The 23,184-nt window shown below is 31.5% G+C and overlaps 1 protein-coding gene across 3 annotated transcripts; it reads right to left on the bottom strand.

The window, feature by feature from the left end:
• Window positions 1-9,440: 9,440 nt before the first annotated feature.
• Window positions 9,441-22,821, bottom strand: LOC120092069 (pentatricopeptide repeat-containing protein At1g80270, mitochondrial-like). 3 transcript variants are annotated; one of them, XR_016524916.1, is made up of 5 exons: window positions 22,600-22,781; window positions 21,203-21,776; window positions 19,368-20,637; window positions 13,147-13,272; window positions 9,441-9,804 (listed from the first exon to the last, which is right to left on the bottom strand). XR_016524916.1 is itself a non-coding variant. In XM_039050275.2 (4 exons), exons 1-3 carry the CDS (start codon window positions 22,632-22,634, stop codon window positions 19,390-19,392), a joined length of 1,857 nt encoding a protein of 618 aa, XP_038906203.1. In that variant the 5' UTR covers window positions 22,635-22,781; the 3' UTR covers window positions 12,820-13,272; window positions 19,368-19,389. The 3 variants fall into 3 exon arrangements, 2 of the variants coding, with proteins under 2 accessions (XP_038906203.1, XP_038906202.1); XM_039050275.2 differs by lacking the exon at window positions 9,441-9,804 and having other exon boundaries at window positions 12,820-13,272; XM_039050274.2 differs by lacking the exons at window positions 9,441-9,804; window positions 13,147-13,272 and having other exon boundaries at window positions 19,206-20,637; window positions 22,600-22,821.
• Window positions 22,822-23,184: the final 363 nt, after the last annotated feature.

Below are 23,184 nucleotides of genomic sequence, written 5' to 3'. Positions count from 1 at the left end.
AATGTAGATATGAAGATATAGATCTTCAAAGTAAGATCCTTAGCACCATCGCTGCAACTGGTGAAATAAATTAGACTCTGAGTCAATTTCCTCACTTGTTTTTTTAATAGAATCTGTATGCATTATTTGATTCATTGTTGCATATGAGATATGAAAAAATGATTTTTTTTTTTTTTTTTTTTTTTTATAAAAAGAAGTTCAATGCATCTACACAAATAAAAAAAAAATTGCCAAAGAATGAATTGCAAAAGGTTTGCAGACTTGTACATGTTCATTTGAGAAATGAATTACACAACTAGAATCTTTAAACATAAAGGGTTTGATAAAAGTATCATAACCCATGACTTTGAATAAATAATAATGTTTTTGTACTGACAAGAAAATTATTATTAAATGGTAAGTGGAAAATTTTTCATATTTGATATTGATGTCTTATTACTCATTGTGAATAAAATAATATTTCAATATAAAAGTTTGACTATTTAACCAATTTTCAAATGAATAATTTGAAATAGTATTATATATTAGATGCCCAAATAGAGTTTTTAAGATCATAATGTTAAACTTGTCTCAAGCATCTTACATTTACAAAAGTTGTTTGTTAAATGTTCGATGTAATAACTTCAAATAGAATGATAGGATATCGTTCTAAAGTGAAATTGATAAAGTTTAAGAAAAAGTTTATTAAGATACCTTAAGTGTTGAGGATATCTAATTAATTATCTTCTTTAAGTAGGAGACAATTAATAAATGAAACTAGATTAACATTTAATATACAATTAGTTAGTTATATTGGTGGTATGACCATTGAGTAGAAAAATTAATTTTTTTTCAAAATATCTATGGATAATGAGATATTTGTGTATATGGAGTTTAAGATTTGATCTTTGACAAGATACGCTAGATCTTAGAGGGATTTAAAGAAATCCATGTTAAGTTTTATCCTGGTTGGTGTAGCATGGTCTACTAGGTAGTTATTTTACTTGTGAAGCAATAATTTATGTAGACATAGCATATCCTTAAAAATCTGAAAGCTGTTTCAGATATGAATTAGTCTATCACATTTTATGAGATAATAGTGGTGCAAAGACTGAAACTAAGGATATTAGGAAACACCAAGGGTAAATGCAATCTCAGAGAAAGCGTCATGGTAGCGACCAATATAGTTTTATGACACACACACACACACACACACACACACACACACACACACATATATAGACTCTCTAGACTAAAGTGTGTGTCTAGGACAACGAGACATGTCACTTAGTAGAGCAAGTGGAAGAACATGTTAGGTATAGAGAATTAGTCTATCACATTTTATGAGATAATAGTGGTGCAAAGACTGAAACTAAGGATATTAGGAAACACCAAGGGTAAATGCAATCTCAGAGAAAGCATCATGGTAGCGACCAATATAGTTTTATGACAGCACACACACACACACATATATATAGACTCTCTAGACTAAAGTGTGTGTCTAGGACAACGAGACATGTCACTTATGCAGTAGAGCAAGTGGCAGAACATGTTAGGTATAGAGAATGCCCTAGGATACATGTCTCACTCACTGGTTTATCACCTTTGTTGCAAGTGGGAGATTGTTGAGATTGTTGGGATTAGTGTTCTAAATCTCATGGGTCTCATAGTTTGTAATTTGTAAATATAAATTATTTTATTTGACATTTAGATCACATTATCTCAATCCAATAAACTAAGGTTCAAGGTTATTTAATAGGGGCAATTGCAACTTTAATAAAAAAAAATTGAAAATTGGGTGTGTGTCCCTAGGTTTTGCTTTTTTGCAAACATGTAAAAAAACTTCCGCTTGAAAATTTGATTGCTATCTACTATGTGATTGTTATCTAATTTTTATGTGATTGTCACACCTGAAATTACAAAATTGAAGTCATAGCTTTAGTTTCTTAAAATGTATTTGCCATACAATGCAATTTCCCTATTTAATATAGCTTGAATAGTATGTGATAGACATATAAGTTGATCATGTTCAAGTAATAACCTAAAAGGTCTGTAGTGTATGGATAAGGTTGAGGTGTCTTACCATGCAGTGTATGGATAGATTCAAGGTGTCTTACACTAGTGACACTGTAGATACGACCCACCTTGTAAGTGTTACAAATGATATTATCCAAATCGTTCATGTGAAGACATATGAGTGTGGGTATCTTGTATAAAGAGTTTGTAGAAGACCGAACCAAGAAATGATTAATCTCACTTTATAATACTGTTTTTTTAAGAGATTAATATTTCATAAGATGACCATAGGTAACACGATCTAAATCTCAAGTGAGTTATGGACTCCTATCTATGAAGGCAAACCTTTGATTTGTATGGGTAAGAGTGACCCACAGTTAATGGATATTGATTAAGTTAATCAAAGAGTTTAATTAATTTTAATCTCGAATCATTGAAGCTTCTAATATGTAGATCCATCAGGTCCTCTTGCTAGCTCCCTAGGGGTTAAATAGGATTGTTAAGATTTTGGAATAATTTTGAATTGTTCAAATTGTAAGGGAAAAATAAATTGCATGTGATTAATATAATATATATGGATATACTATATTATAAAGTTGAATATGATCCAAAATTAAATTATATTATATGAGATATTAAAGTATTTGAATAAGATCCAAATATCTAATAATATGAATGAGATTCATGTTATTAAAAACTAAAAGTTAAAGTTAATGTGAATATGATTCATATTAAAACTATAGGTTATTAGAGACAAATACATTAGAATATGATTCCAATGTATATTTAATTAAATATATGATATTTAATTATTTAGTTATTATTAATTAATTTTGATTAAGTAATATTTATTTATTAATCAGATTAAATTTGTTTTAGTTTAAATGAATAAATTAATTAAATATAAAATAATAATATTATAACTCCTTTATAGTTGCAGGGGAGTGGTTAGTGGGGAGGGGTTAACTCCCCTCTCCCTCGTCTTTTTAGATTCATGTTATTCAGTAAATCAAAAAAGGAAGGATGCCCTCTCTTTCTCAAGAGGATTCTCTTTGTGAATGCTCTCCACCCTAAAGAAGAAAAATTATTCTTCTACATTCACTAATTCCAAAAGGGTTTCCACAAACCAATTTCTACTAAGAATAGCGGGTTTCCGAGTAGGTAATATGATCTCAACCCTGAGTGAGTTATGAACTTCTATCTATGAGGGCAATCCTTTGATTTGTATAAGTGAGAGTGGCCCACAGATAATGAATGTTGAAAATTAATTAAATTAAAGATTTTAACTATCATTGATTGACCTAGTAGTAGTGGAAATATTAAAAAAAAATAAAAAAAAAGGTTAAAGGGTTAAGGAGCATGAGTTCAATCCATGGTGGCCACCTACTTGGGATTTAATATCATGGGTTTCCTTGACATCCAAATATTATAGGGTGAGACGGATTGTCCCGTGAGATTATTCGATGTGCATGTAAGATGGTCATGACACTTATGGATATATATATTAAAAAAAAAGTTAATTGAGGAGTTTAATTAATTTTAATCTCAAATCATTGAAACTTCTAATCTGTAGGTCCATTAGACCCCCTCGCTAGCTCACTAAAGGTTATATAGGATTGTCAAAGTTTTGGAATGATTTGTTCACATTTTAATGGAAAAATAAATTGCATGTTATTAATATAATATATATGGATACATTATAAAGTTAATTTTGAATGTGATTCAAAATTAAACTATATTATATGAGATTAAATTATTTGAATAAAATTCAAATATTTAATAATATGAATGAGATTTATGTTATTAAAAAAGTTAAAATTAATGCGAATATGATTCATATTAAACTCATATGTTTTGAGAAACATATGCATTATAATATGATTCTAATGTACATTTAATTAAATACTAGACAATGGATGATGCAGACAAAGATGAATGGGTTAAAGCCATGAATTTGGAAATAGAGTCTATGTACTTCAATTCTATCTGGGATCTTGTAGATCGACTTGATAGGATAAAATCTATAGGATGCAAGTAGATCTACAAGAGGAAGAGTGTTGTAGATGGAAAGGTGCAAACCTTAAAGCTAGATTGGTGTAAAAGGGTTATACCAGGTTGAGGGAGTGGACTTTGATGAAACTTTCACTTGTTGTCATGTTGAAGTCTATTAGTATTCTCTTGTCCATTGCCAGTCATGATTATGAAATATGAAAAATAAACATCAAAACTGCCTTTTTGAATGGTAATCTTGATGAGAATATTTACATGAAACAATTAAAGGGATTCATTATACAAGATCAAGAGTAAAAAGTTTGCAAGCTTAATCAGTCCATTTATGGATTGAAGCAAGCATTTCGATCTTGGTATATAAGATTTAATACTGCGATCAAGTCTTATGACTTTGAACAAATTATTGATGAACCTTATGTATACAAAAAGGTCATTAATAGTTTAGTAGCTTTTTTAGTGTTGTATGTGGATGATATCCTATTCACTTGGAATGGTGTAGGATTACTTATTAACTTTAAAAAATGGTTGGTTGCTCAATTCCAAATTAAAGATTTGGGTGAAGCACAGTTTGTTCTAGGAATCCAGATCATTAGGGATCGTAAGAACAAAAATGGTCTTGTCTCAGGCATTGTATATGGACAAAATGCTTATTAGGTGTTTGATGTAGAATTCTAAGAAGGATTTATTACTTTCAAGCATATAATTATCTTGTCTAAGAAACAATGTCTTAAAACACCTCAAGACGTTGAAGAGATAAGACGGATTCCTTATGCATCTGCAATGGGTAGCCTTATGTATGCCATGTTGAGTTCTAGGCCAGACATTTACTATGAAGTAGGAATAGTTAGTAGATATAAATCCAATTCAGGATTTGATTGTTGTACTACAATTAAGATCATTCTCAAGTATCTTAGGAGAACGAGAGACTATATGCTCGTGTATGGTGATAAGGATTTGATCCTCATAGGATATACTAACTTTGATTTTCAAACTGATAAGGATTATAGGAAATCTATAGCAAGATCAGTATTCACTCTTAATAATGGAGCTATAGTATAGTGTAACATCAAACAAGGCTGTGTTGTTGACTCTACCATGGAGGAAGAATGTGTAGCTGCTCGTGAAGCCATTAAAAAAGTTGTTTGGCTCAAGAAATTTTTGATAGACTTGGAAGTTATTCCAAACACGTTAATGTCCATCACCCTTTATTGTGATAGTAGTGGTTTTGTGGCAAACTTCAAGAAGCCTCAAATCCACAAAAAAGGAAAACATATCGAGTGCAAGTATCATCTCATATGGGAGATTGTGCAATGGGGAGACGTGATCTTCATGAAGATTGCTTCAGAGCATACTATTGCTGATCCATTTACGAAGTTGTCACGACTAAAGATTTTTAGGGTCACCTGGAGAATCTGGGTCTACGAGATATGCATCATCTTGTCTATGGCAAGTGGGAGTATTATGGGGTATAGAGTAGGCCCTAACTTATTTATGTTGTACACTCCACTAGCTTTAGGATAAGTGGAAGATTGTTGGGATTAGTATCTTAAATCTCATAGGTTTCGTAGTTTGTAATTTGTAAGTATAAATTATTTATTTAATAAAATAAGAAGTATTTTATTCAATATTTAGATCTCATTGACTCAATAAACTAAGATCCAAGATTATTTAATGTAACTTGAATAGTATGAGGTAGATATACAAGTGAATCATGTTCAAGTAATAACCTAAAAGGTCTGCAACATATGGACAATGTTTGGTATCTTATCCTAGTGATACTATGGATATGACCCACTTTGTAATTGTTACAAATGTTGGAACTGTTACAAACGATTTGATTAAATACAATGAGTTTATATAAGACCTGGCCATGAAATATTTCATCTCTCATTGTAAAACTGTTAATTCAATAGATTAATATTTCATAGGATAATTATATAGTCGATCTCAATTTTGAGTGAGTTATAGACTCCTATCTATAAGGGAAGTCTTTTGATTTATATGGATGAACGTGGTGCGAGATGCCGACTCAATAATCCTACAAGTTTAGAGATTTATCCGAGTATGGAGCTAGGAACATAGCTACACAAGATGGAATTCGCTCATCCCCACCCTTAGAGTAAATAGAGGAGTAGTTCTCTTAAGTGTTGATTCCAGGTCTTGAAAAAATGGTACCCACCATCTCACTGGCCCAAGAAGGACATGGTTTATGGCAGGACCATAAATAGATTGTTCAATAAAAAGATTAGTGGTACTTAAGAAGCTATAGGTAATTATAGGGGTAAAACGGTAATTTGACCCAACTATTATTATGAACTGCTCGTGAAGGATCGACTTACTAGTAATGGTCAAATCCATGGACGCAACATGTTTTATAGTGTGAAGACTGCAACTATGGGTCTTTAGTTGAGTAATCCATATTTAATGAATATTGATTAATTTAATTAAAAAGTTTAATTAAATAACCTCAGATCATTGGAGTTTCTACTCTGCAGGTCTATGAAGTCCTCCTACTAGCTTACAACAGGTGAACAAGGACCAATAGTTTTGAAAGAATTTGAATTCTTCATATTTATTAATGGAATAATATTAATTGTTTATGATACAATTAAATCCATGTATATTGATACATTATAATATAAAGTTAATTTTAAATAAGATTCAAAATTAAACTATATGTAATAAAATGAGATTTATTGTATTTGAATAAGATTCAAATAATAATTAATATGAATAATAAGATTCATATTAAAATAATATGAAATAGATTCATAATAAAACTATACGTTAAAAGTTAATATGAATAAGATTTCTAATTAAAAAAAAATATAGGCTATGAGAGAGATATATATTTGAATAAGATTCAAATATTTAATTAAATATTAGATATTTAATTTTGTAAATTAATTAATTATTTGATTAATTTAAGTTAGTTATTAATTATTGTAATTGATAATTAAGTTAATTTAATTTAATTTAATTTAATTTAATGGAAGTGGGTGATTTTATTTTTCTCTTGGAAAAATCCATCTCACTTCTCATTAAAAGAAGGTGGGAAGTTTTTCTCTTAAAAAGTTATTTTTTGTAGAGAAAAATTAATGCATCAAATTGACTTCTCTCGAGTTTTAATAGAGAAAAAATGTTTTCTCTGTAAAATTCTTCTCCAAATTACAACCCTTTTTCTTTTTCAAAAGGAGGTTCCCACAAACCAACCTTGCCAAGAGAATAGCGAGGAAGATCCGATGGTGGCATCCTCATACTGTTCATGGAAGATCGATTCCTTGAGGAATTTTGAAGACCTGAAGAAGTTTGAAGAACGGTTCTTCAAGGTATGTTTTTTCTTCCCTTGAATTTTATGCTTAACTTATATATTGATGTATGTTTTTTCTTTTCTGTCGTAATTTTAAACAAAATTGAAGCAAAGCAATCACTCGCTTCCATTGTGGGATTTGATCCATTCAATTAGTATCAGAACCAAATCGTACTTTTAATTTTGTTTTGAATTTTACATAGAACTGAACGATGAGTGTATTTCACTGTGCATATGTGTTGTATGGTTTGTTTTGTTTGATAGATGTTTATAAGTATTGGCACATTAGATTTACGACTTTGTTATTTTGATTTGATCAATGTAAAGGCCCGGTATCTTGGACATTTATTTTGTAAATCGAGTCTATAAATCTGAATCGTTCGTGGTTAAATATTTGCTGTGAGAAAAGGTAAAAAACAGGGGTGAAAGATAGATATCGAAGTGTAGACCCGATAGGTTCCTATCTAGGTTTCTTTCGTCTGTAATCTTTTGTGCGTCATAGAAAGATCGTGCCAATTTTCTTCTAAGAACATGATAATTTTCTGCACACACGAATGTGGTAGTTTTCTATCAACTTTTCAAGGCAGTTTATTGTGTTTTGATTTAAATTAATGTAATTTAATTTATGGTTTTATTAGGGTGCCAATATTTGATCTATTATTGCTATAATCTAGTTTTAATATGTATGATATGTATGTTTAATTATATTAATTATATATTGTATAAGTGTGCCATATAGATTAAAATCCCACCTTAGGTTAAGCATGATCATGCATCATTCTTAAATATAAGTATATATTTAAAATTTAACTTATTTCCTAAAGTATGTATATGCATGATTATACTATATGGTTTGCATGTTTGTAATATAAGAGTTATATTATATGGTTTTAATATCTTGTTAAAAGCATGTCTACTATATAGTTTTTTCATTCATATTTATAATAAAAGTTATATTATGTGTATTAATGAAATTGATAATTATTTAGAATATAATAATTATATTTGGTTAATAATAATGTCATGGAAATGCATATAATAAATTTTAATTCAGTAATATAGATATAAAAGTTTTTTGTATATTTAATGAATGAAAAACTTAGAACAAAGTTGCATGCTAAACTAATGAAACAATGGTAAGATTAATTAATTTGTTTTAAATAGTTTAAAATTCAGTTAATTAATCTTTCAGTTTTATTTCTAATGAGACTAGATTTGAAATATATTTTTTATTTTGTTCTAATAGAATTAAAATGAGAAAATAAAAGATTAATTATAAAATATTGCCTATAAGGCAACCCTGTCTAGGAAAGTTCTTCCTAGGATTGAGATATTTAAGCTGACCGTAAGGGAACACCCTATCTGGAAACCGACCTGGGGGTTGAATTAGTCAATACTTTATTAAGCATGCAAGAATGTTCTAATTTATTAAAATTTTTAATGAATTAAAATATTATAGTAAAACTATCCAATATAAATGTTATATTGGGAAAACAATATTCATTTAGATAAATGTTTTAGCCTAATTTATCTAAGTATTGAACCCTCAATTTTAAAATACTTAGTGAGAGAAAAAGATTACATGATAAGTCATTTTCTCTTATGGTCTTCGTATAAGTTCACATTATGAGATTCATGCTTGACCTCATGTCATCCCAAACGCGACCTCCCTTCGGAAGGTGTTTGCATAGGTCAATATCAAGATGAATGGAGAAAGTATTTATAGTAAGTGGAGACAATGGCTAGAGGAAAGAAAAACAAATAAAATCCAAATATAATATTTTTTAAAATCAATCTTTTGGAAAATAAAGTTCGTTGGTTAATTTTTTATTTTTATTTATAAAACCTCCTATCAAAGTTTTTTTTCTTTGTATTTGATTCAAAAAGTCTATATTAATCATTTAATATAAGTATAAGAAAACTTATATTATAGAATGAAAAATAAATTAATGTACATATAATATTCATAAACAGCATCGGTAAAACCTTATATTCATAAACCATACAAATATATGTGTTATATATAATATGAAAATAATAAGTGTTATTATGAAAATAAAATAAACAAATTTAAAAAAAAAAAAAAAATACCACAAGATAATAAATTGGCGGGCTTAAATGAGGCTTTTTGTGCACCAAAAAAATTGTAATTGCTTGATTGACTTTATAATAGAAGTTGAGAACAAAACAAAATGAGATACATTTTTCTTCCCTCCTTACATTTCCTGGAGAAGAGAAGCATTACATAATTACCAAAGGCCTGTCACCCTGTGACTTTGACCTAGATCTGAAATTTACATACATGAAAATATTATTATATCAACTCTTGCAGGAACATGTCTTTGCGTAGTTTCGCTATCGCAACTCTAATTTGAATTATGAATCATGTTGTTACCGATATTCCGAAATATGCATGTAGGTTTTATCTCCTTTGTTATACAAAGATGCAATAGTACAAGTGTCCATCGAATAACGAACACCTATAGAAGCTGTGAACGAGTTTGTTAGATAAGAAAACAAAAATGATTAATGTCAACAATATTAATGATGTGTTTGGAATACATATTCAAGTATTTAATTTAAAAAATAAGTCATTTTGGAACAATTGGATTGTTTGGTAACCACTTAAAATAGCTTTTCAAATGTACTTTAATAAATTTTTATTAAACACTTGAAAATTATTGGTATAATGTAACCAAGGGGCTTCAAGTTCAAATCTACACCTCACAAGTGGAAGAATCTTCAAAACAATCAAAAGTTTAGGTTAACTAAGGTGCTCTTAAACATGATTTATGGTCCAATTGGTATTATTATGATATTCTAACCTTAAAACTGAAGCAAGTTTGAATCTTAAGATAATTTTAAATAATTAATAGACTCAATTGAAAAGAAAATCCTAAAATTTGAATGAAATTAGGGTTAATGGAAAAAGTGGAAGAAATTGGCTATTCTTGGAGGGTATTTATGGGATATTCGAATTATAGCTTATATGAGCATAACCAGGGAGTTATCAATTAAATTTCAAGATAATCAAGAATCTAAGAAATGAAAAATTTAGGAAAAAACTAGTTGACAATGAGTGACCCTTCTCAAAAGAAAATTATTTATTTTAAGAACATTTAAAGTATTTGATGAAATAAACTATGTTTATGAGATATTGAAGGTTGTTTCAAAGATGGTATTGATCTATGAAGCACAGACACAGATACGGCTACATGATACGGATACGGTATTCATCAATTTCTAAAAAAACTAAGATACGGATGTATAAGGATGCATCATTTTTTTAATATATATATTTCTAAAAAACGAGGATACTGATACATTGAAGGTACATTTCCTTTTTCTTTAAAAAAAGTCTAGGATATAGATAAATTTAGCATACAAGTTAATAACAATAGCACAAAATAGAATACAAACACTGAAATACAATACAAAAAAAGCAACATCTAAGATGTTGAAGTACAATAGTTAATAAAATACAATAAAAAAATGATTCATATTGCAAAGAAGAAAAGAAGATTAGAGGGAGAAGTATGAAGATAAACAAAGAACTTATTGTTGAAAATATCCAAATAATTTATATTTTGGTGGACTTTGTGAGGACTCAAATGTAAAGATGGAGAATAGATGATTCTAGTCTAGGGATTGGTCCGTTATTTATTTATTTATTTATTTAGTTTTGGACTCGATGAGTGAGCTTTTTAAATAGGTTGCCTAATTTTAGATTGGGGAAGATTAGATGAATTCCTTGTCTTTTTTCTTAAAAAAAAATTATGCATAGAAATATATACGTCAAATCGCATGTCAGACAATATCTAGAAAGTATCTGGAAGTATAGATACATCAAATCGCGTGTCAGATACATATCTGGGAAATATCTTGAAGTATCAATATCCGATACGTGTCTGATACTGATTTTTTGCATCACATGAAGTATCTGTGCTTCATAGGTATTGATATATATGATTTTATCATCATGGGTTGAGTTATGGATTTAATTATAAACTCTTGTTTTGATTATTCATGCGATATTCTGAAAAATAATGATTTGAGAAAGAGGTTTTCAAACCATTGGATCTAGTACCCGATACGAAATACTTGAGTTCTGCGTGCACGTATGATAGTTGCTATGCATTGCTCCACCCCAATGCCTGGGTGTATTGAGTTGGTCCACCCCTAGATGTCCAGGCACAGGTTTGATGATTGATTTATCATGTGTTTAATTAAGTTTCATGCAAATCTTTATTTAAAAGGTTTAGCATGTGTTGGGTGAGTTTCTATAGAAATAACATGTGTTAAAAAGGTATTTCTTTATTACATGCATTTGAAAGAGTTTCTTGATTAAGTTTTTGAGCATGCGTCGTTATGATTAGAAACATAAAGGTTATTTCAAAATGTCACTCATCGGGTTTCTCAGCTTACATTTTCAAAATATTCTTCCTCTTCTCGGTAGTTGAAGAGTTTCAGATGCCTACTGAAGCTAGTAACTCAAGAGCTCCAGATGTCTACTGAAGTTATCGTCTATCACTGCTAAGTTAGAAGTATTGCAGTTCGTATGTAAAGAGTTCTTGTAATATTTTGTAAATTAAGCATGCATTCATATGTAAAGAGTTCTAATAATATTTTGTAAATTTTAAAATCACTTTGAAAATATTTTTAATCATTTAAAATTAACAAATTTCCTTCCATTTTAAACATACATGCAACATTGATTATCCAGCATCTTCGAAAGCACCTGTTAAATCATCTATATAAAAAATAAGAGCAGCTCCTGAGATTTCAAATAGATTTAATGTTTCACTTTTTAACCCTTACTATATTAGAGAACTTTGAAACCTATTTGACATGAATTTTCTATTAACTTTCAAACTAGTGGAATTTTTATATCAAAGACAAACCGTAAAAATATAGTTTGATTAATTCAATATCATATATACACTTAATAAATTTAAACTAATATATTTAACATTGATATTTTATGTTTTCTTAATTATTTAATATAAATTTTACTTTAAATTATGAGTATTATAATTGTTTTATGTTTAGTTAATTACTTTTAATAATTAAATTATATGTTTAATTAAAAGAGATTAATTTAGTGATATTTGAAGTTATTAAACAATTAACTAATGTAACAATATATTAAATAATACTAAATTTAATTCATGACTATATTACTTATTAAGAATGGTAAATCAAACATATACATTTAACTTCAAAACATCGATTATCTTACCTAATATAAATATTAATCATTCCACACATTTAATATTCATACCCATGAAACAATACATGTGATTCAAACAGAGCTTAAATAGCACACAACAATGAATGATTCAAAAAACAAAAATCCAGTTTTATGTTTTAAGTGTTTTAATATGTATTTAATATTTTATTAAGAAATTAGATCTCAATTTTCTCAGAAAAAAGGAGGAAAAAAAGAGAAAATTAGAACCCAATTCATAGATTTGTTAAAAAAATTTCATAATACATTTATGAACCATCAATTAAGTTATAGTTATCCACCAAATATTAGATTAAATTTTGACTATTTTTAATTTGTTTAAGATTTTGTATGATTATAAATTTACAATACCATATTATTTACAATATATTTATGTCATACATATTGTAATTTCAACAAAAGTAAAACGGGCTTTGTTACATGAACTATTATTATGTTATTATCAAACTTTCTAAAGTAATCTTTGTTGGATCGATACCATCACGTAACGGAAGAAATCATGATCTATAAGCATTCTAATTCATTAATTTTGGTTGAAAATAAACATGCTAAAAACAAAGTTTAATGGGTTTCAAGAACATACCTTGGCCGAACCAACGAAATCTCTATTTCCAGTTGCAAAATCCTCTGAATGTTTGGGTATACCACCACAAGATCTTCCCTACTATCCTCTTGGTGCTCTAGATTGAGTTGTGGGACTCAAAATAAGCTGGAATCAAAGGGAATATGGAGAAAGCTCACTAAACTAACCAATTGAAGAACATCTTCTTCATCCGAATGTTTCAGCAAAAATTCAGTCTATTCAACACTCATTCTTCACTCCAATCTCTTCAATATATTTCAGACTATCATGCAAAGAGATGTACTGTATGGAATGCAGCTCATGCTTGGAGTAAACCAAGAGAAGAGGTGGTAGGTTCCTTATGAGCAAATTAAAGATGAAGTTGAAAAACCCATTTTTCATGTTTTGTGTAATTTTTCAATTTCCAAAAATCTATTTTGATTTTAAAATCATATTTTATTTCTAAAATCAAAATTTATTAATTTTACAAATTAATTTTATAATTAATAAATAATTATTTAAACAATTTAAATAATTCTAATTAATTTAATATCCAATATTAAATTAATTTTTGCACAAATTCATTTCATATATTTCAATCATATTTAAATATATTTTCTCCAATTCCATTTGATTATAATTTAAACGTTTTAAATTAACTTATCATACTACTCTAGAGCTAATCCATTTCCGAGCTAGTAGAGGGACCTCATGGACCTGCAGATCATGGGCTCCAATGATCCGAGATTAATCGGCTAAACTTATTAAACCGATCTAATCCCATTCATTGACTAATGGGTCACTCCACTAAAGCCTAGAGTTAAACTCTGCTCACTGTAGATATATTATGTCCACTCGATATAACCATGATTAGTAAGTTAACCTTCACAGGTTGGGTCAAATCTTTGTTTTACCCCCGAAATTAACTCATGTTCCTTAAGTCCCCACTGATTCCCTAATGAACAATTGTTTTGTGATCCAATCACAAAACCGAGTCCTTCTCATGCCAAATGAGAGGGCAAGATCCCTTGTTCAAGCCTCAGAATCAGCACTTAAGGGAACAACCTCTCTACTATCTCTAAAGTGGGTAGGAGTGAATTCCCTCTTGCACCCTATGTCCACAGCTATCTATCCGGTTTTACCCTTGAAATGGTAGTCGGCATTGTTGAGCCAAACCTCATCTATGCAAATTTAAGAACAATCCCAAATAAACAGGAGTTCATAGTTAGCTCAGGATTAAGGTCAAGTTATCTAGGTCATCGCTTTGAAATAGTCAGCCTTAAACTGTAAACAAAGTAGGAGTGACTCATTTCATGCTCCAATCTTGTACAAACTCTTTTGCACAAGGACACCCACACTCCTTATGTCCAACATGAGCGCATTAGGATCACTTCGTTTGTAGCACTTTACAACTTCTTGTAACAACTACAGAGCAGATCACATCCAATAGTGTTATCAGAATAAGGTACCCAACCTTATCTATATACTATAGATCATTTTGACTATTTACTCAAACCTGATCCACCTTTATGTCTCAATATAAAGTTCAAGTACTCATCCAATAGTCAAAGAACTTCTAGGTTTATTGGATTTCTATTCAAGCAATAGGTTTATTCAATAACACTTTTATTAAATTATCAAAATAAGCTCCATCGTTTACATACCACGAGTTTTAGGATATAAAACCCAACAAACTCCCACTTGGACTAAAACTCCAGTGGTAACTTATACATTCGATATATAAGACTGAGTTTCTAAGTTTTATAGAGAAATACAATAAACTAGGGCATCCCATACCCATCTTTTACCATTTGGTATCTCTATACCTGTTAAATGACTAGCAAAAGGCCGCTTAAAGCTAACCAGCAAGCGCAATATAAGAATCTCACGGTTCAGACTAATGGAGGAGACCGTAGAATATGTTGACACATTTCCTTCACCCACTTATTATGAACTACTTCGTTCACCTTGGTATTGACGCATACATCTGCTCTTCGAAGGGAGGTCACTCCCAAGGTGACACGAAGCGTTATATGAATCTCACGATGTGAACTATGTGGAGACGTGGCATTTGAAATCATACACTAGATTTTTGTTCGAACAACTTCCCCTTATTCACCCGAATCTAAATTTAAGCTAAAAATACTGTCCGAAGAGAGGTCACTCCCAGGGTGACACGAAGTATCGCTTAAATCCAGATTGTGAACTCTTAAGGACGCAAGAGCTAAGAATAACATACCACGTATGTTATTAATCTCCCGCTGAAGTTTTCTAATAACTCTATCATAAAGAAGTTGTTCACTACCACTGAAGTGTTTTAATGTTTGGGTAACTACATACTTAGGTTCTTTCCCAGCTAATTAAAAATAACCCTAAGTCTATGTGGTTTATCCCTGTATAACTCTTATAAATGGAGTTAAACCTACAATGTCTAGGTGATAAACCCTTTTATTACCTCACATCGTTCACGGATACTAATAAAACTGGTTACCAACGCTCAATTATTCAGCCATAATTCCCAGGTAAAAGGTGTTCCATAAACCGACAACTTAAATACCCCTAACCTTCGACAAGATTATATACCGGTTGAGTTTGTAACCCTAGTTTTACAAGTTCAACGACCTATTTTAACTAATTAAAACAAGTGGTTAACCTACGTGAGCATGCAACTGTTCTTTGTTATGAATTTTAAATGTCTAACCTAATTTTATAACAGCTTATAAAACTTTAGACATGCTAAACATCCACAACATAAAGGCATTCAATATCTAATATAACACTTATATTAAATACAAGAAACCCTAACATGCATACTATATATTATAACAAATTATAACATACTTTCAATGCATGTTGCATGCTTCCTATGGTGGGATTTTAAATCTAAATGACATACTATATGCACATACAAGATTTATTTAATTATAATATACATCCAATACATAAATAATTAAACACGTACTGATATGGTTTTAGTTTTGGCAAAAACAAGCAAACAAAGGTCTAACAATTACAAAAACAGCTTCAACACCACTCAAACCGCTCCAACACCACTTGAATCAAACCCGAACTATCTGAACCGGACCAGCAGAGTCTAAACCAGACCAACCACAAACCATTTGAAGCTGAACCGGACCAAAGCTCAAGAGAACCGGTCGAACCGACTGATTTTGCTCTCGCCCAAAATCTCGTTAAGTCAGATCATTTAGCATTGACGACCATCATCATGCGATGGGCTTGATCGTTTAGCACTTGCTTGATCGTTTAGCAACCAACGCCTATCGTTTAACAAAGCTACACGATCGTATAGTGTTCGTCTTCTATCGTATAGTGTCATCGTCTAGCGTCAGAGGATACTACACGATCGTTTAGTGTCAAACACTATCGCATAGCTCCATCGTTTAGCACCGTGTCTTGATCGTTTAGCGCACGCCCGAGGCAAGCGATCGCCTAGTGCTATCGCATAGCAATCGACACATCGCTCAGTTGCCGCTTTTAGGTAAATGATCGTGTAAGCGATCGCTCAACAACATCACATAGCTCTTCGCCGCATCGCTTAGCCCCGATTAAAGGTAAACGATCATGTAAGCAATCACTCATCGCCATCACATAGCTCTTTGTCTCATCGCTTAGCTCCTGATCAAAGGTAAATGATCGTGTAAGTGATCACTCAGCGCCATCGCATAGCTCTTCGCCTAATCGCTTAGCTCCCACCCAAAGCTACACGATCATGTAGTGTCATCGCATAGCAAAACAACGCATCGTTTAGCTCCAGAGGCAGACGATCGTCTAACACACAACACCTAAACGATTAACGCCCGAAGCTAGACGATCGTTTAGCTTTTCCTTCATATCGTCTAACATATGAAGCTAAACGATTGTTTAGCTACTAAAGCTCAACGACGATATGATCAGAGGCTGATCGTCTGGAAACTGCAACTCGACCCCTTCGCTTGTTTCTTCGAATTACAGCTTAATTTCAACTCTAATAACTCCAAATAAATTAAACTCTTAGGAAGACATTAAAACTCATCAAGCAAGAGCCAATTACAAATTTAAATGAGAAATCAAAGAGAAATTAAATGCCAAAACTCAACCATATCATTATAGTAGTTTTATATTTTCATACAAAACACCCACCAAACAAGAATTAATCCAAACTGAATGCTTATAAGATGCTCTGATACCAATTGTTGGATCGACACCATCACGCAGCAGAAGAATTAGGATCCATAAGCATTCTAATTCATTAATTTTGGCATTTCTATGATCATAGAGGGACCCCTTTACCATTCTGTATAAATGGACTATTCTATTTGTGCTAAAAACAAAGTTTAATGGGTTTCAAGAACATACCTTGGTCAAACAAACAAAATCTCTATTTCCAATTACAAAATCCTCTGAATCCTTATGTAGATCGCGACAAGATCTTCCCTACTATCCTCTTGGTGCTCTAGATTGAGTTATGAGACTCAAAATAAGTTAGAATCAAAAGGAATATGGAGAAAGCTCACTGAATCAACTCATTGAAGAACACCTTCTTCATCCGAATTTTTAAGCAAAAATTCAGTCGATTCAACACTCATTCTTCACTTCAATCTCTTCAATATATTTTAGACTATCATGCAAAGAGATGTGTTGTATGGGATGCAGCTCATGTTTGGAGTAAACCAAAAGAAGAGATGGTGGGTTCCTTGTGAGCAAGTTGAAGATGAACTTGAAAAACCCATTTTTCAAGTTGTGTAATTTTTCAATTTCCAAAAATCTGTTTTGATTTTAAAATCATATTTTATTTCTAAAATCAAAATTTATTAATTTCATAAATTAATTTTATAATTAATAAATAATTATTTAAACAATTTAAATAATTCTAATTAATTTAATATCCAATATTAAATTAATTTTTACACAAATTCATCTTCATATATTTAAATCATATTTAAATATATTTTCTCCAATCCGTTTGATTCTAATTTGAATGTTTAAAATTAATTTATCACACTACTCTAGAGCTAATCCATTTCCGAGCTAGTAGGGAAACCTCATGGACCTACAGATCATGGGCTCCAACGATCTGAGATTAATCGACTAAACTCATTAGACTGATCTGAGATTAATGGGTCACTCGATATAACCATAATTAGTAAGTTAACTCTTTAGTTCGTAATAACGACTGGGTCAAATCTCTGTTTTACCTCAAAATTACCTCTTGTTCCTTAAGTCCTCATTGATCCCCTAATGAACAATTGTTTAAGTCCTCATTGATCCCCTAATGAACAATTGTTTTGTGATCCAAGTCCCAAAATCAACACTTAACAACCTCTCTACTATCCCTAAGGTGGGTAGGAGTGAATTCCCTCTTGCACCTGACCCCAGCTATCTATCCGGTCTTACTTCTGAAATGGTAGTCATATTGAGTCGGCACTGTTGAGCCAACTCTCAACTATGCAAATCTAAGGGCAATCCTAGATAAACAAGAGTTCATAATTAACTCAAGATAAAGATCAAGTTACCTAGGTCATCACTTTGAAATAGTCAGTCTTAAATGATAAACAAAGTAGGAGTGACTTATTTTGTGATCCGATCTTGTACAAACTCTTTTGCACAAGGACACATCCACTCCTCAAGTCCAACATGAACGAATTAGGATTACTTCGTTTGTAGCACTTTACAACTCCTTGTAACAACTACAGAGTAGGTCGCATCCAATAGTGTTTCCAAAATAAGGTATCCAACCTTATCCATATATTATAGATCATTTTGACTATTTACTCGAACTTGATCCACCTTTATGTCTCCACATAAAATTCAAGTATTCATCTAATAGTCAAGGGATTTTTAGATTTATTGAATTTCTATTCAAGCAATAGGTTTATTCAATAACACTTTTATTGAATTATCAAAATAAGCTTCATTTTTATATACCACGAGTTTTAGGACATAAAACCCAACAATCCTACCTTAAAATTTTCAAACTCAAAACCTGAATGCATTGAAACATGTCATGATTTTTCAAAATTTCCAAATTTTGGCTACCACAATACAAAAATAAAACTACCATCAGACTTGACAAATTAAAGTGAGAGACATAAATAATAAACCATTTTGAGTTTCTGAAAAATGAGAATTCTTATTCTAGGGAAGGATACATAATCGAAACATATTAAAGAGCAGCCACCATATTAATTAACAAATACTTAATTTGTAAAAATAAAGTTGAAATCTGGGGAGCTTATACATACCAAAAGTATCAGGTTAAATTTCTCAGTCAAGTAAATCTGACACTGCTGTGTTCCTAAAAGCATCAACTTGGGCTAACTTTCTTGCCAAATCTCTGTTTGGAAATACATTATCTGCTTTCATTCTCTCTTTCATACCATAGGCCGGAGCTTTGGCGTTAATGTATGCCTGTATTAGAGTTTGAAAATCGTTGAATCGAGCCACGTAACCCGATAGTCTCATCTTATACAAGATTTTCTCTGCATTGTGGACATCCCCCCTCCTTGCATATTGATCCATGATAATCATGTATGAGGTAAACAATGGCTTCATCTGGTTTTTTTGAACAGCCTTAACCAAGAAAGAGTCTGCTTTTTCTACTTCCCCAGCTTCCACATAGAGCTTCACAATTGCATCCCATGTAAACGGACCAATGCGACAACCACTGTCTGCCATCTGCTTGACTAGTTCCTTGCCCTTCACCAACATCTTGTTGTCTGCATAAACCTTCAACATGGTAGAATATTGTTTTGCGGACAGCTTCTTCCATGTTTTTACAACTCTATCAAAAATTTTCTCTGCTTCTGGGATATTCTTCAGCTTTCCCCATGCAACAATGGCAGCAAGGCATTCTTCGATACGAGGATTTGACTCACAAATCTTCCAGAGCCTCCTCACTTCATCTTCCATTTGGAGTTCTCCATAAAGGGGAAGTAAAATTCTGCAAGCCCATTTAGAACCTTTGATGTTAACATCTTCCATCTCCTTTAAAATGGCCTTGGCTTTGTCTTTAAGCCCACCTGAAGCATAGTGCTTAACTAATATGGAAAGGGCAGAAACATCAAGCTCAATTCCTTCGGCCTTCATTGTATCAACAACTTGTTCCATCCCTATCATGTCCTTTGATTCTCCTTTAGCATCTATTAAGATTTTGTAAGAAAGCAGAGAAGGCTTGACATTTTCTTTCTCCATCAACAATAAAACGTCGGCTATTTTCCTCTTGTCAACCCTCTTGTAAAGAAGAAGCAACCTGTTGCAAGCAAATGTCGTGATTCGGAATCCAAGTTCCTTCATTTTGTTAAATACTTCCTCCACTTTTTTTACATTTCTGGCAACCACATAGTTAGCCATAAGTGTTCGGTATACCACCTCCCCTTGAAAGGACTTTGGGATATTAGCAATGTAACTCTCTGCCTTATGGAGACCCTGAACCTTTGCAATCAAGTGAAGGCGAGAAGCATAATCTCTCTCAATAAAATCAAGTTGCCCACTGGATTCCAACCACTCTGAAAACTGTGGAATGGATACAGAAATGTCAGCAATGAGTTCAGGAATTGACGAATGAATGTCTAACAAATAGGGAAAAATAGTAACCATATACAATAGCTAAAAAGTTCTTCAGTGTCAAAAATTGCACAACCATTTTCATACCAATAATGACTTTATAAGCCCAACAATATATAAATGTGTATCAAAACATACTACCAGCAGTTCCGATGCTGCTCAAACAAACATCAAACCAACTGAAAATTTCTTGAATGCTATAAGCCAGCTCGGCAATTTTTTATACAAGTATTTAATAATGGTACATCTTAAGAATTGTTCAACATACTCAAGCTTACTAATTACAAACCTAAAAAACACATCTTGAAATCATTTTGTGCCTGTTAGACCATATTACAATTGATTGTTGTAGTTTTAAGAAATTGATGGATATTTCCATCCTGAAATCCGTTGTCCACTAATCACATAGACTTATATAGAGTTCCACAAATTCCAAGAGAAATGAGATCAATTACAAACCTGAAACCGCACAAATGAATTTCATTGCATGAAAGGTAACATCAAATAAATTTACCTGCAAAGCCTTCCCAAACATTCGGCGTCTACGAAGATTGAGCATGGCAAGAGAGATATCAGCCCGGCTTATTTCTTTTCCTTCACTGACCCACTTATCAAGTACACTAGGAACAGATAAACCTGAAGCACTCCAAATAGCCTCGAACAACGCTGAAGGAGCACCTTTTTTAGATATCTTTTCAGCAAGTTCAGTTTCTACCTCGGGTAAATCAAGTTCATTTCGAGTCCCATCATCAATTTCTGATCCAGAGGTTAGTTCCTCTTCATTATCATTAGCTGCCTTACTATCTTCAAGTGGACTAGTGCTTGGAAGTGTTTCATCAAGTTCAGAAAATCCATCTTCCACGTTATCTTCCTCTCCACTGTTCTCAGCACCAGCTTGTGAAGATAGACCACGACTACTAATATAAATCCCAGAGGTCGGCCATGTTGCAAGATTGTTTCTCTCAAAAGAGATGCATCGATCAGATAAAGCAGCAGTGGTTCTAAAACCAGCTACATTTCCTTCCCAAGAATATGGTACCTCTAGTTTGCCAAAGAAATATGAAGTTCTTTCTCTATACCCTTGATTCCTGAAAAGAGAACACAAAAAGATTGTACAGGGAGGGGTCCGAAAAGTTGGAGGTATTATACCTTCCCCACCATAATATACACGTGCATATATATAGTATATGTATACAGAAGTACATACATACAAAAACAGTACTTTGGATGATTAATAATGATTGATTTCAGGAAACTGCCAGGAGAAAATTTGATGTTTAGGACATTAGAAGAAGAAGAAGAAGAATGTCCAAATTATAAGGATTTCTTCTTTTCTTCTCAATATTACAGCTTCTTTCATCCCAATTCTCATGTCTACGTTCTTCACTGATTCTAATTTCATCACTCGGACCATCTCCCTCAATGATATTCCAATCATCATCTTTGAAACTCAACAGTCCAGAAATGCACATAGCCTCATAAACTACGAAGACAGAATCTCAAACCCAGAAATTTGAAAATTTCAGAAAAATATTTTAAAACAAAAAAAAAAAGTTTGGAAAAAAAATCCCAACCAAGAGAAGCTTTGCATTTCAGCTAATATACGAACGAAAAAAAGAATAGAAATAGAACGTGAAGGTGAAGGTGACAACAAGAACAGAACAAATCACGCACAACCCTTTACTTTATTTTCTTCTTTAATGAGCACTAGAAACTCGATCAGAAAGAAGCTTGTTGATGTACAGAATTAATGAAAACCAATACCCATGAAACGAATTCAAAAGTTTACATCCAAAACGAGATTCAACTTTGTTTTCTTTGCTTTGCATTACCGAATGAACAGTGTAAGGTACAGAAACAGAGAGGTCTAGTATGAAGAACAGGCGTACAGATGAAGGAAGAGAAGCATACCTAAGAGAAATAGAAGCTCTACGAAGAGCCCACATGGTGGGATGATATTAGTAGTGATTAGGGAAGAACTCAGAAGACCTCAACAATGGAAGCGAGAGTGAGAGGACTTGAAATCGCAGAGGCGGGGAGGTTGCTCTTAAGCCCTACTAAAAACCCTCCTGTAATTGACGAAAATAAATACCATTCGGCATGGTTTTTTCTCGCTGATTTATTTGTTTATTTATTTTTAATTATACAAGATACCATAAACTTTGTAGGATTGTTTTTAAATATAATAAAATTAATCAAAATATTTATAAAAACATAACAAGATTTTAGAATTAATAGACCTTGATTTACTTCTATTGATATCTATCAACGTCTATTGTTCATAGTTATAAAATTTTGCTATATTTTATAAATATTTTCATCAATTTTACCATTTAGAATAATTTTCCACCTTTATATTTATGTCAATTCAAAAAAAAATCAAAAATATTAATACCGTTAATTTTATATGAAAATTATTAGTGTTTTATTTCAAAAATACTTTTAAACTTTCAAAAGTTTCCGAAATACTCTTAAATTAAAAAAAAAAAATTATCA

The sequence above is a fragment of the Benincasa hispida genome, chromosome 11 (assembly GCF_027475165.1).
Source record: "Benincasa hispida cultivar pf3 chromosome 11, pf3_genome.v1.1, whole genome shotgun sequence".
Taxonomy (NCBI): Eukaryota; Viridiplantae; Streptophyta; class Magnoliopsida; order Cucurbitales; family Cucurbitaceae; genus Benincasa; species Benincasa hispida.
Note: the sequence above shows the minus strand (reverse complement) of the source record. Positions and strands in the feature narration are given on the sequence as shown.

Coding starts and splice junctions, on each gene's coding strand:
- LOC120092069 (XM_039050274.2), bottom strand. CDS start 22,634: ATGTGGGCTCTTCGTAGAGCTTCTATTTCTCTTAG. Junction 21,777..22,599: donor AGAGCTTCTATTTCTCTTAG/GTATGCTTCTCT, acceptor TTCTCTTTTCAG/GAATCAAGGGTATAGAGAAA. Junction 20,638..21,202: donor TGTTTGGGAAGGCTTTGCAG/GTAAATTTATTT, acceptor TCCATTCCACAG/TTTTCAGAGTGGTTGGAATC.